The following is a 15,349-nucleotide window of genomic DNA, read 5'->3' as shown; positions in this document are numbered from 1 at the left end:
AATTAAAGTATAATATAAATATTAAAGAATTAATATTTATAAAGTTATCTCAGCCAGATGTAAAAGCTCGATAAAACCAAATAGGAGATAGAGCTTATAATACGAGCAAACAGTTAATAAAACATATTAAAAAACACTTTGAAACACCTGTAATCACCTTTTTCTTCACCATATTCCCTCTGCTTCACTTTTTTGTTATCAGGTAAGATCTTTGACTTACTTGCAGTTTCATCAAATACTTTTGTATGCAAAATCCGATCCTGCATTTTGCTAATTACTACCCTCTGATGAGAAGGAAACTCCGCGGATTAAGGACTATCCACTTTTCAAGTGTTTCCTTTTCAGATTAAATATGTTTTTAATTCTTTTTCAAAGTGGTTTTTAATATGTTTTATTAACTGTTTGCTCGTGTATATATATATATATATAACTACTTTATTTACTCACACAAATTTAATATACGAAAGTATAGATTTATGCGTAAACTTTAAGTATTTACTTCAAAAGTGCTCAATACGTAGGTAGAGCTAGTTAGTAATTTATAAAATATATATGGCGATTAAGCTACACTGAATATTCTGCGTTTCATCCACTGTAGGATTCGTCAGGCTTATGCGCGAATTTTGTGGTTGCTTCTTGTTTTTATATATGTTGAGGATTTCTAGTTAGCCAATCAGCTTTCTAGTATCCACCGCGCACCCTCCTATCAGCCAATGCATTTTATCGAACAAAGGATCTGTTTTAGAACTAGGTTAGTGGTTTAAGGTGGATCTTTCCCTCCTTTTTTTTATTTTTTTATTTTTTTTATATATGGATATACCTATGTGTATATATTTATATATATATATATATATATATGAATATACCTATGTGTATTTTTTTATATATATGAATATACCTATGTGTACACACACATGCACACATATATACATATATATATATACATATATGTGTGATCGTTTATGTATATTCATGTTTATTTAATTTATTTATTTGTTTGTTTTCTATTGTTATTGTTAGTTTTAAAGCTATTTTGTATCGCTATCCTAGAGTAAGTTTTATTTTGTGAACACAGTTGTTTGCTATTTCTCGTCTACAGTTTAATAGATTTTGAGGTTCTTTAAAGTACAGGATAGCAAATTTTTCATGGAGGCATAATTTACATGGGTCGTCTAAATGTCTGCACGTGGTAGCTTGTCTCATTATTTTCCATTCGACTACCGGCGAATGTCCTCTTTCTTTGAGTTCCCAGTATTTATTCGCTAGTGTTGTTTTTATACGGTGTTTTTTTTTTTTTAATGTACTTTTGTGGTCATAGTATCGGGTTTTGAAATCTAAGGAAGTCATGCCTATGTAATATTTCTTGTTATTCGGGTTTTCTTTCGCAAATATTGTTGCTTGATAAACTACACTTTTTGTTAGACATTTATTTTGGACTGGGAAAATTGTGCGGTGTCTACAATTGCATTTATCCTGTTCGTTATTATTATTATTATTATTATTATTATTATTATTATTATTATTATTATTATTATTATTATTATTATTATTATTATTATTTATGGTATGGTTGTTCTTGTCCGGGGTTGGTTTGTTATTATTATTATTATTATTATTATTATTATTATTATTATTATTATTATTATTATTATTATTTCTGCTAGTGTTGGTTTTATTTCTGTCATAGTGTCTACTTTTTTATTTTTTATTTTGTTGTTATTTACATTGTTTTCATTTAGTATTTTGTTATTATGTGCTTTAATTATCATCTCTAAATTTTCGCAACAACTGTAAGATAACTTCAAGGTATTTTTATTGAATATTTTGTGTAACATATATATATATATATATATATATATATATATATATATATATATATATATATATATATAGGCTCCTTCAGTCTTTGACAGACTATGGATACCCACGAAGGGGTGCCTGCGCGTGAAATTTTTGTGGTAGGAGGTGTGCAATCTCTAAGTACACCTCTTCTGAGTCAACATTATTAAATACCAGTAGCAAATGAAGTGTATGTACAGAACAACTAGAAACAAATGCCGAGATAAGCAGAGAGCACATACAGCACCCAGAATTCCCAAATTTTCACCGATCTGGTACTAACCAGGCTCAACGTTGCTTAACTTCGGTGATCTGATGAGAACCGGTGCGTCAATGCGGTTATGCCGTATATAAAATACATATACATCTAAAATAGATCTTATATAATATATATATAAATATACACACATATATAATATACATGTCTCTGTATAGATATAATATATAACATATGCACGTATACATAATATATATATATATATATATATAATATAATACATATATATATAGTAATATACTTTTTATATATATATATATATATATATATATATATATATATATATATATATATATATATATATATATATACTGGGGATTAATTCTAGATTTCTACAATTAATAAAGAGTATTGTTGCACTGCTGAATCAGGAAATGGCATTCAATTTTTTCCATCAGGTTCAATTTTGTGCTAAGTTGATGTAGAAAAAATCAGATCTTGTTACAAAATCGATTACACTTTTGTGCCATTATCAGCTGATTTTGTCAACACATATTATTATTTAAGAGAAGTGAATATTTTCCACCAACATATATTGATTATCTGATAGAAACGCTGATGACTGTAAACTGAATCGTGGGCATTTATAAAGGTAAAGATAAACTGCAAGTTGCTTCATCATTGTCCAAACGTCAGGGCTTCAAATTCTGTTTCTCTGAACTTCTGGAATGCTCAGCGGAAGGGATTCTTCAGATTCCAACAGTAGTCAGCCATCATGACTGCATCTCAGCAACCCTGGTACTTGGTGTCTATCTCTTTCAGGTCCTGATGGAATCTTTCCCCCCTGCTTGTCACTAATTAAACCCAGGTTCTCAGGAAATCGGTCCATATGTGAATATAGGTAGTGCATCTTGACATTCATGTTGCAGCCCAGGTTTCTGAAAATAGTCAGCATGTTGTTGACAAGTTCTGCGTAGTTTCTGGCCTTATTGTTGCCAAGAAAGTTCTACGCTTCCACTTCCACTTCATTCATTAAATTTTTGAACTCTCGATCTCTGATGAGTTACCGGACTTGGGGACCATCAAAGATGCCAACTTTCAACTTCTCCATGATCAATTCTGGAAAAGCCTGGCACAAGTAAGTGAAGCAGTTACATCCTTGTTCAGTGCCTGGATAATCTGCTTAATTAAGTCGAGCTTGATGTGCAGAGGTGGGCAGAGTATTTTGTCTCTGTCCACGAGGCATAAATTCATCCCGGACAGACCAGCCCTTCTTTGTGTAATATTGAGTACGGTCTCTACTATCCCATATGCACAGAAAACATGGATACTTAGTGAAGCCAGATTGTTATCCCAACAAACATTTCACCATCATCAAGTCAACACAAATAAACAACTTTTGCTGATCATAACCCGTTTTCAGTAGCACATACTTCGCCGCTTCATACTTCTCACTTTTTTTTTTCATTTTTCTTAAACTTTTTCTTCTAGGGGATGGGACATCGAACCAGATGTCTGACATTTACCCCTATTTTAGTGAGTCCAACCAAGAGATCTTTTCAGGATTCTAGCCGTCCCTTTCAGTGCAATCGTTTGTATTTCACTTGCACTTGGTTCACCGGGTATGCTTGCTATGTACTTTTTAAAGTTCTTTTTCATAAGTCCAGTTGCTCCTATGATGACTGGTATAATTGAAACGTCTTTTAATTTCCAATTTCGTTTCATATCATACATAAGTCCTTGATACTTTGTTATCTTTTCCCTCTCAACTCTGTTAAGCCCTGTATCATTGGGTACACTGACCTCCATTACGGTCGCTTTTTTGTTTGCTCTGTCCCAAGTAAATTGATGCCCGTTATGTAACAGAACACATTTCAGCGATCACTTTTTGTTGTCAATAAATAGACTCCAATCTTTGGGTTTGTACTATGGCACTCCAAGCTCAAGCAGAAGCTGCACAATATCTGCACAGTACACTAAGTTATTCATTCTAGAGAAAAAAAAACGCAGTTACTCTTGATGAATGTTGTGGAAGAAGATGATGCAAGTGTTGTCAAAACAGGTTGTTGTTTTTTTTTTTCCTTTAATCTGGATGCCAACAGTTCGTCAGAGTCCTTCGAAAATTTTAGGCCGCGAACTAAATCATTCAAATCCTTTTAGAAAATGGATGTGGAGGAGCACCATCTTCAAGAATCATATCTTTTTCGTCTTTATGTCCTTCAACACTGGCGGCAAGAAGTTCTTCGGAGATAGGCATTGGAATTTCATAACAATGAGCTATAGGACAGCGTGTTGATTATAGATATTTGAGCTTACGCCAGTTCTTTCAGTTGATCCCAGTCACATCAACAGCGTAGAAGTAGCAGTCAGTGACATGGTTTGTCGGCTCCCTCTAAACCATGGGAATTCCAAAGTTCAATCTCTTCTTGCCATTGGTCCACCCATGCAGAAGCTCGGTGCATGCCTTGCACACCATGTGTGGCGCCCAAGCTTTATCCTGCTCAGCAACTTTACTACCAAAATAAGCATATGTCATGAAACTTGTGATTGGTTTTCTATTAGGAGATTGGTGAATTTTTCTATATATGTAGTAAAACAAGTCGGGTTTATTTCTGCACGATATTCTGAGAGAAGCTAAAACAAAAATAGGTACAACTTATGATGAATGTATATTTTTGAGATGAGGATTTATAATTATTTTTTGTATTATTTGGACTATTATTTTCATGTTAGTTGGGAGGTTTTTTTCGCGACGTTTTGACCGATGTAACCTCCATCTTCAGGTGCATTCACACTGGATGTTATTGATGAATAGTGAAAAAATGTTTGGTTTATTTGCTTTCCCAACGAACAGGTACAACTTAGTCTAACTTGATGCCACCGATTAGGTACAACTTAGTCTAACATGGCGCCACCGATTAGGTACAACTTAGTCTAACTTGGCGCCACCGCTGCCTACCGTATTCCTATTTGGCGCCATTAGCACGACAACGCAAATATTGCGCAACGCACATCAAGCGAAAACACCCGTACGTGCTCGGCGGCTACCCCATTAACTTTTGTTTTGATCTACAAACTTTGTGCTTTACCGTACCAGTTTCTTATATATATATATATATATATATATATATATATATATATATATATATATATATATATATATATATATATATGTATATATGTATATATATATGTATATATGTATATATATGTATATATGTATATATATATGTATGTATATATATGTATATATATATGTATATATATATATATATATATATATATATATATATATATATATATTTGAAGGTTTATGGCTTCAAAGTTATCTCTTTTCGACATAAGCACGCAGAACTATCAGACCTTAATACACATAACATAATCATTTCCTATCAAAACAATTGTTTGACATTGGCATTTTACCCCCACCAACTTCTTCTAAATTTCTAAAATGGCCCACACTTGTGTATTTGTGAACAAAAATTTGACACGTTTATAAAGAGAAGTCAGCTTTATTTATGTCGACCTTGCCAAATAATTAAAGCTAAATTAAATAAAACAGAAATAAAATAAATCAAGTTTAAATAATATTCCTAAACCTAACAATTAAAACAGTTCTTTTACTAAAAACCATTAACATCATAGAGCTCATTATTAAAATAGATTTTCTATGTAGATGTAAATTAGGTTACTCCTTTAATGTAGATTTCCTTGGAATAAATATTATATACAGAAATGACGATGGAATAAAAGTGTATAAAAGTTCGTTTTCCGCATGAAAATTAATTTGTAAAAGAGTGCACCTGTTTTATATATTAATCAAATCGTAAACAAAAAAGACCGGAATATGACTTTGCTATAATATATAAGTGAGTATATGTTTGTGCACACACACACACACACACACACACATATATATATGTGTGTGTGTGTGTGTGTGTGTGTGTGTGTGTGTGTGTGTGTGTGTGTGTGTGTGTGTGTGTGTGTGATGGACTCTCCCATCGATTTCGATTATGAGGTTCTTCCACAACAGCTAAGTTGCTCGGGAATCCACACAGACGATTTGTTTATAGTGGTGAGGGCTTTGTGTAGAACAAACCACACTTTTTGGTATTATTGCTAATCTTTGTCGGTGCTGATAACTGCCATAGGGCAGAGTAAACAGTAGACCGCAGGTTTTTATATCAGTTTCCTTCTAGACGCATGTCTTAACGAAAATTGGGGGTGCATCTCTCCTAGTTAATTAATGCGCCTCTAGATACCAACCCGGAAATTTCTACGACTCGTCACGGTACATACAGCGCCTAACCTTCCAAAATGGTCACCCATCTGGTACTGGCCACGCTCAACGTTGCTTAACTTCGGTAATCTGGCGAGAATCGAATTTCGGTGATCTGGCGAGAATCGGTGTGTGAACGTGATTGTGCCATATATATATATATATATATATATATATATATATATATATATATATATATATATATATATATATATATATATATATATATATATATATATATATATATATATATATATATATATATATATTTCTGGATATCTTTTCCCTTTGCTGGGCGGTCTTTTTCATTTCAGCAGGCGTGTTATATAAAATGCCGCACAAAAGTTGTTGTTCGGCCATGTTCTTATAGAGCGTTTTTTATCGGTGCACTCGATTATCATCAGGAGTGATTGTTGTTGTTGTCTTTTTTTTCTTTTCCTTTGAGGCTTGTGTATTTATTACTATTTTTTTAATTGGCTATAAGATGGGTGTAGGAGAGTTGGGGCGAATTATTTTTATTTTATTTTTAGTTTTAATTTCGATTTTTCTATTTCATAGTTTATTTATTCATTTTTTTTTTTTTTGTTAGTTATTAAATACTGTTAGTATATTTGTCCCGGTGTTAAATGAGATCCTGTTAAAAAAGTGGTGTAGGTTTTTATAAGTATGGCTTCTAGTAATTTTAGTCGTCGTGTTCGATATCGAATTTTAGTATTTTTAGTTAAGATATTTCAAATGTCGGACAACTGTAGGTTTTTATCATGTGATGTTAGGTATTGTTTTATGGCACTATTGTCAGCTAAATTATAGGTTAGTCGTCGAGAGAGTGTTGTTTTTGTTGTTGTTGTTGTTGTTGTTGTTTGTCATATGTATGCGTTGTATGAGTTTTTAGCGTGGGTTCGGAGACATTCTTCGAAGGGGCAAATAAATTCATACACTACATTAGTTTGGTTTAGTGTGGTGTCAGTATTTTTATTGTTTTTAATTATTAAATTGGAAGTTTTAAATTTAGTATAATATATTATTAGTTTGATCTTTTTATTTTGGTCGGTGGGTCTGGTGTATTTCTTAATTAGGTTTGTTATTATTTTTTCGTCTGTTTTGTAGTTAGTGTGTAATTGGTTTTATAATATACTTTGATGGTGTTGTTTTTGTTAGGGGTTATTTATTTATTGTGGAGGGAGTTTAATGTGTTTATCAACGATTTTATTGGGAAAGTTACTGTTTATTAGGGTTTGTTTTATGTTTCTAAGTTCTTTGTAAAATATATTTGTCGGGTTCATGCTATATTGTATGAGCGGTGAATAAAATTTTTTATAAAGGCAGTTTTATATTTTTCCAGGCATTCACTATGGTAATTTAGGAGTATTGCGAGTATTGCGCTATTGTTAATAGTTTTTTTGTATGTTGAAGTTGTGTATTTAGTGGGGTTGCTTGAATCTACTAATACGTCGAGAAATGGTATTTTGTTAGTTTGGGTTATGGGTGAATTTGAGAACACTGTGTGTTTCTAGGTTTAGTTGAGTTTTTTAATGTCTTGTACTGATTCGGCTGCAATGACTATGTTGTCGACATATCGGGGATAGATAGTAGGTTTATTTTTTTGATCTAAAAAGATTTTATTTTCGAGGTGGGTCATATAGTATTCTGCGAATGTTGGGCCTAGAGATAATCCCATTGAGATGCCATATATATATATATATATATATATATATATATACATATATATATATATATATATATATATAACTGAACGTGTCTGTGTATCTGTCTGTCTGTTTGTCTGTGTGTGTACATTTCCCTACGCAATAACTCTGTCAATTTTAACTCTACAGACTCCAAATTTGATATGCAGGGTACTGAGATTTGAGAAAATTGATATGATCGGTTTTTTCGGTCAGAAATTTGGCTGTTAAGGGGTCAAAGTTCAACGATTTGACCTTTGAGAACTCTACCAAACTCCTCCGACAATTTTGGGTCTAAACACTTGAAATTTTAGATATAGATTCCTTGGACATGGATCTAACTTAATAACTTGATTTTAGCCCAAAACAAATAAATTTTAAGGTGTCATAATAGGGGTCAAAGTTTAAAAAATTGGACCTTTGCGGTCTCTACCAAATTACTCAGACAATTTCTGGTCTAAACATATGAAATTTTACATAAACGGTATTCAGAGATAGGGCAAACTTTTTATTGATGGGATCGAAAATTTTTAGTTACCAATATATAAATGTATGTATGTTTGCACATCTGCGCAACACTTTCGACAGAGGCGACGGGTTTTCTCAAGATCAGTATCGTTTTGAAGGTCGACCTGCCAGACGACAAATATCGAAAAATTGGCTAAAAAAAGTAATATATTCACCTTAAACTGAGCACTTTTCTACAGTGAGAGTCATCCTCTCCTTTCGATTGCATAGCCTTAATTTTAAAAAATGTCACTTCCGGTTTGGCGGTGGTCGTAACAGCATAGACGTCAGGTTTTTCCCCCCGTTCTTTTTCTCCTTTGCGGTACGGGTTCGAGCCTGTCTTCCTACTACCACTTTTTTTTCTCAACATATACATCCAAACACCCGGGCAACGCCGGGCTGAAATGCTAATATATATATATATATATATATATATATATATATATATATATATCAAGTCTTATTTCTGTCTGCCTATTTGTTTGTTCCAAATTTGATCAATATCTACAAAAGACACACTTTTTCATAAATATCATACTGAAAATAGACCTTCACACACAAACATTTTATCATTGTACTCTGCATACTATTCATTCAAAAGTAATCTACATTCAATGAGTAACCTCATTTGTATATTACATTAAGGAAAATCTATTTAAATAATTAGCTCCATGTTATTGTTTGTTGTAATAAAATTGTCTTCATTATACTATTTAGAAATATTATTTATCGTTTGTTTATTTGATTTGTTTTTAATTTATCTTTTTTAATTAGTATTAGCCTACACCAGTTAACTTTAAAAACGGAAGTAAGTTTATTTAAGCTGTAAGAGTTATTTCCCCTTTAAGCTATTTCTCGTTTAATTTTCATAGTCGAAAATTGATGTATTTTATACTTCCATAAATCCAACAAGTGATCCACTTTTACGAAAATCTTAAGAATTTAGGATATTTAATGTATCTTAAATAGCATGCGACTAAAACCGTCGCCTGCCAACAGGAGGGGGGGTTTAGTCACATACTATTTGAGATATTTTTCAACCTGGCAACCTAGCAACATTGGGTATGGGACGATTCCAACATTTTTCTCGGTTCCGTACAAAAATCCCGATTCCGATACAATTACCGATTCTTTATAGAACTTTAAATATTTAACTATGAAATGCTTATTTTCCCACGATTACCGTAAAACATATCTTAAATGCATGTATTTTTTTCTCAAACGTAAGACCACATTTTTAAGTTTAAATCAATAAATATTTATTATTTTATTATTACAACTAGCCGTGGAGGATTTTTTTATTTTTAATAAGTTCGAATATAAAAGATAATTAAATAAATCGTTTTTGCATCGGAAAATGGTCGGGTTTTTCCTCAATTCCGATACCGATTTCGATACCTCGATTTTTCCGATTCTCGATTCCGATTCCAATCAATAGTCTCAACTTCTGGAGAAGTCTTACAATAAAGACGAAACATTGATGGACATATAACTTGGTTTGTTCCTTTTTTTTTATCTTTCTATCTCGTTAGAATATTATTTCCATTATTGTCATATATATTTTTTTTTAATTCAATTTTCACCCCAAACAAGGCACAGTGCCACTTTGAAGCAGGGGGCTACTATCAGGGACTTAATTAGCGGGGTCATTATGAAGGGAGATTAGTAGAAAGATGTTTGTTAACATTAAACTTGAACTTCTGCATATCATTGGAGTTGGGAAAGCAGAATCCCGGAAGGGAGTTCCAAAGACCCGCAGTTCTGGGGAAGAAACTATTGGAGTAAAAGGCTTTCTTGCACCTAGGGATCTCTACTGTAAAGGGATGAGACTTAGTAGCTTGTCGGGTTTGTCGGGGGTAGTTACGTCGGGGAGGTACAAGTGTTTGCAGTTCGTCAGAGCATTCACCATTAAAGTATTTGTAGAACAGGCACAGGGATGCAACATCTCGTCGATGGGACAGAGGCTGAAGCCTAGATGACAGTTCAGGACCTATCAGGTTGGCGACTCTCTTTTGAACCCTGTCCAGGAGCGAGAGACAAGCAGCAGATGCACCAGCCCAGATGTGACAACAGTACTCCATACATGGGCGAATGGTTGCCTTATAGAGGTATAAGATATTGTCAGGCGTAAGTAGTTTTCTAGCACGGTAGAGGGAGCCAACCTTCCTTGCAGCAGCCTTGGCAATGCTCTCAATGTATCTATTCCAGTTCATATTCCCTGTAAACGTTAGGCCGAGGAGTTTAAAAGAAGCACTTTCAGGTAATGTGTTCTTGGCCATTGATATTGGTGGTAGAGAAGGTTTCTTGTAGTTATTGAAGGAAACAAGTTTAGTCTTAGCAGCATTGAATGTGACCAACCATTTTTGTCCCCATTCCACTACGGATTGGAGGTCATCCTCTAATGTTTCTGCCATTTCCTTGGATATGTGTTCATTTGTTTTCCCCTCATATCTGTTATAGAGAGTGGTGTCATCGGCAAATATACCCATCTCCGAAACAATTTTATCAGGGAGGTCGTTTATGAATATCAGGAATAATAGAGGTCCAAGGATAGACCCCTGAGGTACTCCCACATTTATGTCATATTGTTTGGATGTACGATCGTCGAGGACAACTTTGATTTTTCTATTACTTAAGAAGGATTTAATTACATTATGAATTCTTCCAGTGATTCCATATGATCTAATTTTCCTTAGAAGACAATCGTGCCATACCCTGTCAAAAGCCTTAGATATATCGAGGGCCACCGCTCTACCCTCCTCTGTTTTATCCAATGAACGGTATATACTACAGTTAAGATATCTGCTGTTGAACGGGCTTGCCTGAATCCATATTGTTTGTCAGTCAGGAGTTTAGCAGCTGTTAGGTGCTGGACTAGGGCTTGATTAACTAAGGACTCAAATATTTTGGCGAATAGTGGGAGGAGGCTAATGGGGCAATAATTTAGTGGGTCAGTTCTTTCACCAGAATTCTTGAAGACTGGTACCACAGAGGCGGTTTTCCAGTAGTCGGGAAAACAAGATTCGTTAAGGCATTTATTGTAAAGTTTGGACAGAACTGGAGCAACCTCGGCAGAGCATTTTTTTAATAGCACAGCCGGGATGAGATCTGGTCCACATGCTTTTGAGGTGTCTAGGTTTTTTATAATAGCATGTACCTGAGAAGGGGTGATTTTCTAATCGTCTAGTGTGGCGTCTGTTCGCAGAGGAAAATCAGGGATATATATATATATATATATATATATATATATATATATATATATATATATATATATATATATATATATATATATATACTGTATTAACAAAACCAAGACTTCAAAAAAGGAATTGATAGCAACAAAAAGCGTATTTCATTGTAAGTTACAATTGTTTCAAGACCGGTTGGACAATTTCAAGCATTATGGCGTTTGAAAATTTTCACATAACCAGACTTTCTTCAGACTTCTTGAATAAAAAACACTTTAACAGTAGAACATTATTTAAAGAAATTTCCCTTAAAGGAAATGGAGCATGCGAAAACATTTATCCTGGACGCATCCTATGTCAAGAGCTTCGCGTGTCTGTGCCCGACTTTCCCGTAAACAACTTTTCGTTACTCGGAAGTGACGTCATAGAATAATTCATTATTCCTGATAGTATGGTTGCGTCCCCAACAATATAGATATTGCATTTCATCTAATCATATAAATCAGCTATAACAGATGTTTTTACTTTTAGTAATGAACCGAGTGTAATACAACTTTTGACAAAAATTATTTTGGATGTTTTTTTTAAAGACAATTTTATTTGAATGCTAAATATTTTTATGAATAATTTGAATACTAAATATTTTTACGAATAATTTGAATGCTAAATATTTTATGAATAATTTGAATGCTAAATATTTTATAAATAATTTGAATGCTAAATATTTTATAAATAATTTGAATGCTAAATATTTTAATGAATAATTTGAATGCTAAATGTTTCTATGAATAATTTGAATGCTAAATATTTTATAAATAATTTGAATGCTAAATATTTTATAAATAATTGTAATTCTTAATATTTTATAAATAATTTGAATGCTAAATATTTTTATAAACAATTTGAATACTAATTATTTTTATAAATAATTTGAATGCTAAATATTTTTATAAATAATTTGAATGCTAATTATTTTTATAAATAATTTGAATGCTAAATATGTTTATACATAATTTGAATGCTAAATATGTTTATAAATAATTCATTTACTGTTTTGTTTTATAGGATGAATATCAGCATGTTCTTACTTGGTGCCATCATTGCAATATTTCTGAGCGTCCTATCTGCAAAATCGACTCTCCCGCCTCTTTCGCCTATACCGCCAGACCAGCTCCTCAAGAGTGAAACCCTGCCTTCTCTAGTTCCAACTGATGACGCATCTTTGACAATGATATCGCCACTGTCGGGCCTCGATGACCTGAAAAGCGAACAATTTCGGGGTCCGCAAACGAAAGGCCGACGCAACAGGGAACGGTTCCCGTTGAGGGGCACCAAGTCAGCGGTCATCTTCACCAAAAAGGGTTACCTGAGGAAAGAGATGTGCAAAGCGCAGATCATTAAGCAGGTGGTCAAAGTAAAAGGTTGCTCGCGACAGACGGTCATCAACCGGTTCTGCTACGGACAGTGCAATTCGTTCTACATCCCACGTACGGACAAGCAAAACATGATGGAGCCGGCGTTCAAGTCGTGCAGCTTCTGCAGCCCGAGTCGTTACACTTGGTTGCGCGTCACCGTGCGTTGCCACAATTTGGCAAACAGGCGTTTCAAACGTGTCAAAGTGAAGGTGATCAAACGCTGCCGATGCATGGCAGTGGAAGCAAGACCCCTTTCTTAAAAGAAGTGGGACCGACCCCTTTTGCATGGGGTCTCAACTTCAACTATCTTTTGCCCAGTCCCTTATCAAATGTTCACTCATATGCATTCAATCATAATAAAAAAAAATTAAAGGTGCTTTTTAGGAAAACATATCCAAAGATTTGCAGTCATGGTGTAAGCAGTTCCGACTATTAACAGAGAAACTTGAATTAGTTTCGAATTTTACCGAAATATACAAAAGAGAGGACTAGGTTTTAATAAAGAAAGATTAAGTTCCGATTTCTCTGTATTTTTATTTTTTATTTTATTTTACTTTCTTTTTTTATACTCTTTTTAGTTTTATTACTAGGCCAACAGCATTTTCTTTTCATTATTTCGACACTCGAGTGGGTATATGTTTTTATATAGAGTGGTGTTTCTCGGTTGATTAATTGTCTATAACTGTGCCGGATATATACTCGAGAGTCAAAACAATGATAAGAATATTCTGTTGTCGTAGTCCTATTTATTACTTTCCATTGGGAATTTATTAGATAATTTTTTTTTAATCTTTACAAAAAAAATAGTTTAGGTTAGGGTTAGAGGTAGATTAAGGTTGGTGCAATAAAAACAGTTTGGTTTATATTGTATAGCAGTACCGAATAAACATTACATTAATACAAATAAAATCAAGATTTCTTTCGTTAAAATAATTCGAAAACAAAAAAGAAAAAAAACGTTAATAATACATTCGGTTTATACTCGGAATTTATGACGTAAGTACGGAAATTTTCTTGGATACTCATTCCTAAAAAGTACCGAAAAAGACAAAAAAAAGCGTGCATCCAAAATAAATGTGCATAGACGTTTGGGAACTGAGCATAAAAACTTTGGCAATACAAGAGAACATATTTGGAAGTGTATATAAAAATATCTAGAGCATAGTTTTATGGACAAACAAACAAGTAGACTCTATTCATTCAATGTGGCGTTCCGATGTACTTTGATCAGAAATGCAAATTCCGAGAGAAAAAGACGCTACCTTTTCCTCTTCCTCTTGCTTTAATTTCTTCTTCTCTTGCTTTTTCTCTCCATGTCTGTTTGTAATTTTGACGTGGAAACACATCTTTCTTTTCATTTGTCATAGAATGCATATATATATGTGTGTGTGTGTGTGTGTGTGAGTGTGTGTGTGTGAGTGTGTATATGTGTGTGCGGGCGTATAAATATATATATATATATATATATATATATATATATATATATATATATATATATATATACACACACACCGAAACGTCGGACGGAACGAGTGCAGAAAACATTTTCTAGTCTTCTTTATATCATGTATATATACTCAAAAAACACATAAATAATCACGAACACACACACGAACACACACACACACACATGCATACATACATATATATATATATATATATTTATATATATATATATATAAATACATACATATACAGTAAGAGAGAGAGAGAATTTATGTATATAAATATGTATGTATATAATTATTTTGTGGGTTTATGTTTTTTTTCTGCGCGATTGTCAATGCCTGTGTTTATGCGTGTGTGATACATTTACTAAATAAATAAAATTATTATATTCAGAAAGAAACGGGTAGCATAGTAAATGCACATTTGCTTAAAAACACACACATATCTATATCCATAAATAAATATATATATATATATATATGCATAGATACATATTTATATACATATGCATATGTATATATGTATATATATAAATATATATACACAAATATATATAATATATATATATATATATATACATACTTTTGTGGTTGTCTTGTAAATATTCCAAGAGTAATGTGTTTTTTTTTCAGTTATAACAGGATAGATAATAATGTAATATAAATAGTACAATATAAAATATACTACATTTGTCTGATGCTCAATGATATTCAGAGCACATATATAAATATAAATACACACACACACACACACACACACACACACACACA

The 15,349-nt window shown here is 32.9% G+C and overlaps 1 protein-coding gene across 2 annotated transcripts in view; it reads left to right on the top strand.

Moving 5' to 3' along the window:
• Window positions 1-15,118, top strand: part of LOC145256198 (gremlin-1-like) — a 209,896-nt gene extending 194,778 nt beyond the window's left edge. For both annotated transcript variants that reach the window (XM_080114812.1, XM_080114811.1), the window contains one exon: window positions 12,781-15,118. In XM_080114812.1, the coding sequence (XP_079970938.1) occupies window positions 12,782-13,390 (609 nt within the window). In that variant the 5' untranslated portion in view covers window position 12,781 and the 3' untranslated portion in view covers window positions 13,391-15,118. The remainder of the gene's footprint in view (window positions 1-12,780) is intronic.
• The last annotated feature ends 231 nt before the right edge of the window (window positions 15,119-15,349 follow it).

This window comes from Euprymna scolopes, chromosome 32, assembly GCF_053919585.1.
Source record: "Euprymna scolopes isolate OS-2025 chromosome 32, ASM5391958v1, whole genome shotgun sequence".
Lineage (NCBI taxonomy): Eukaryota > Metazoa > Mollusca > Cephalopoda > Sepiida > Sepiolidae > Euprymna > Euprymna scolopes.
Note: the sequence above shows the minus strand (reverse complement) of the source record. Positions and strands in the feature narration are given on the sequence as shown.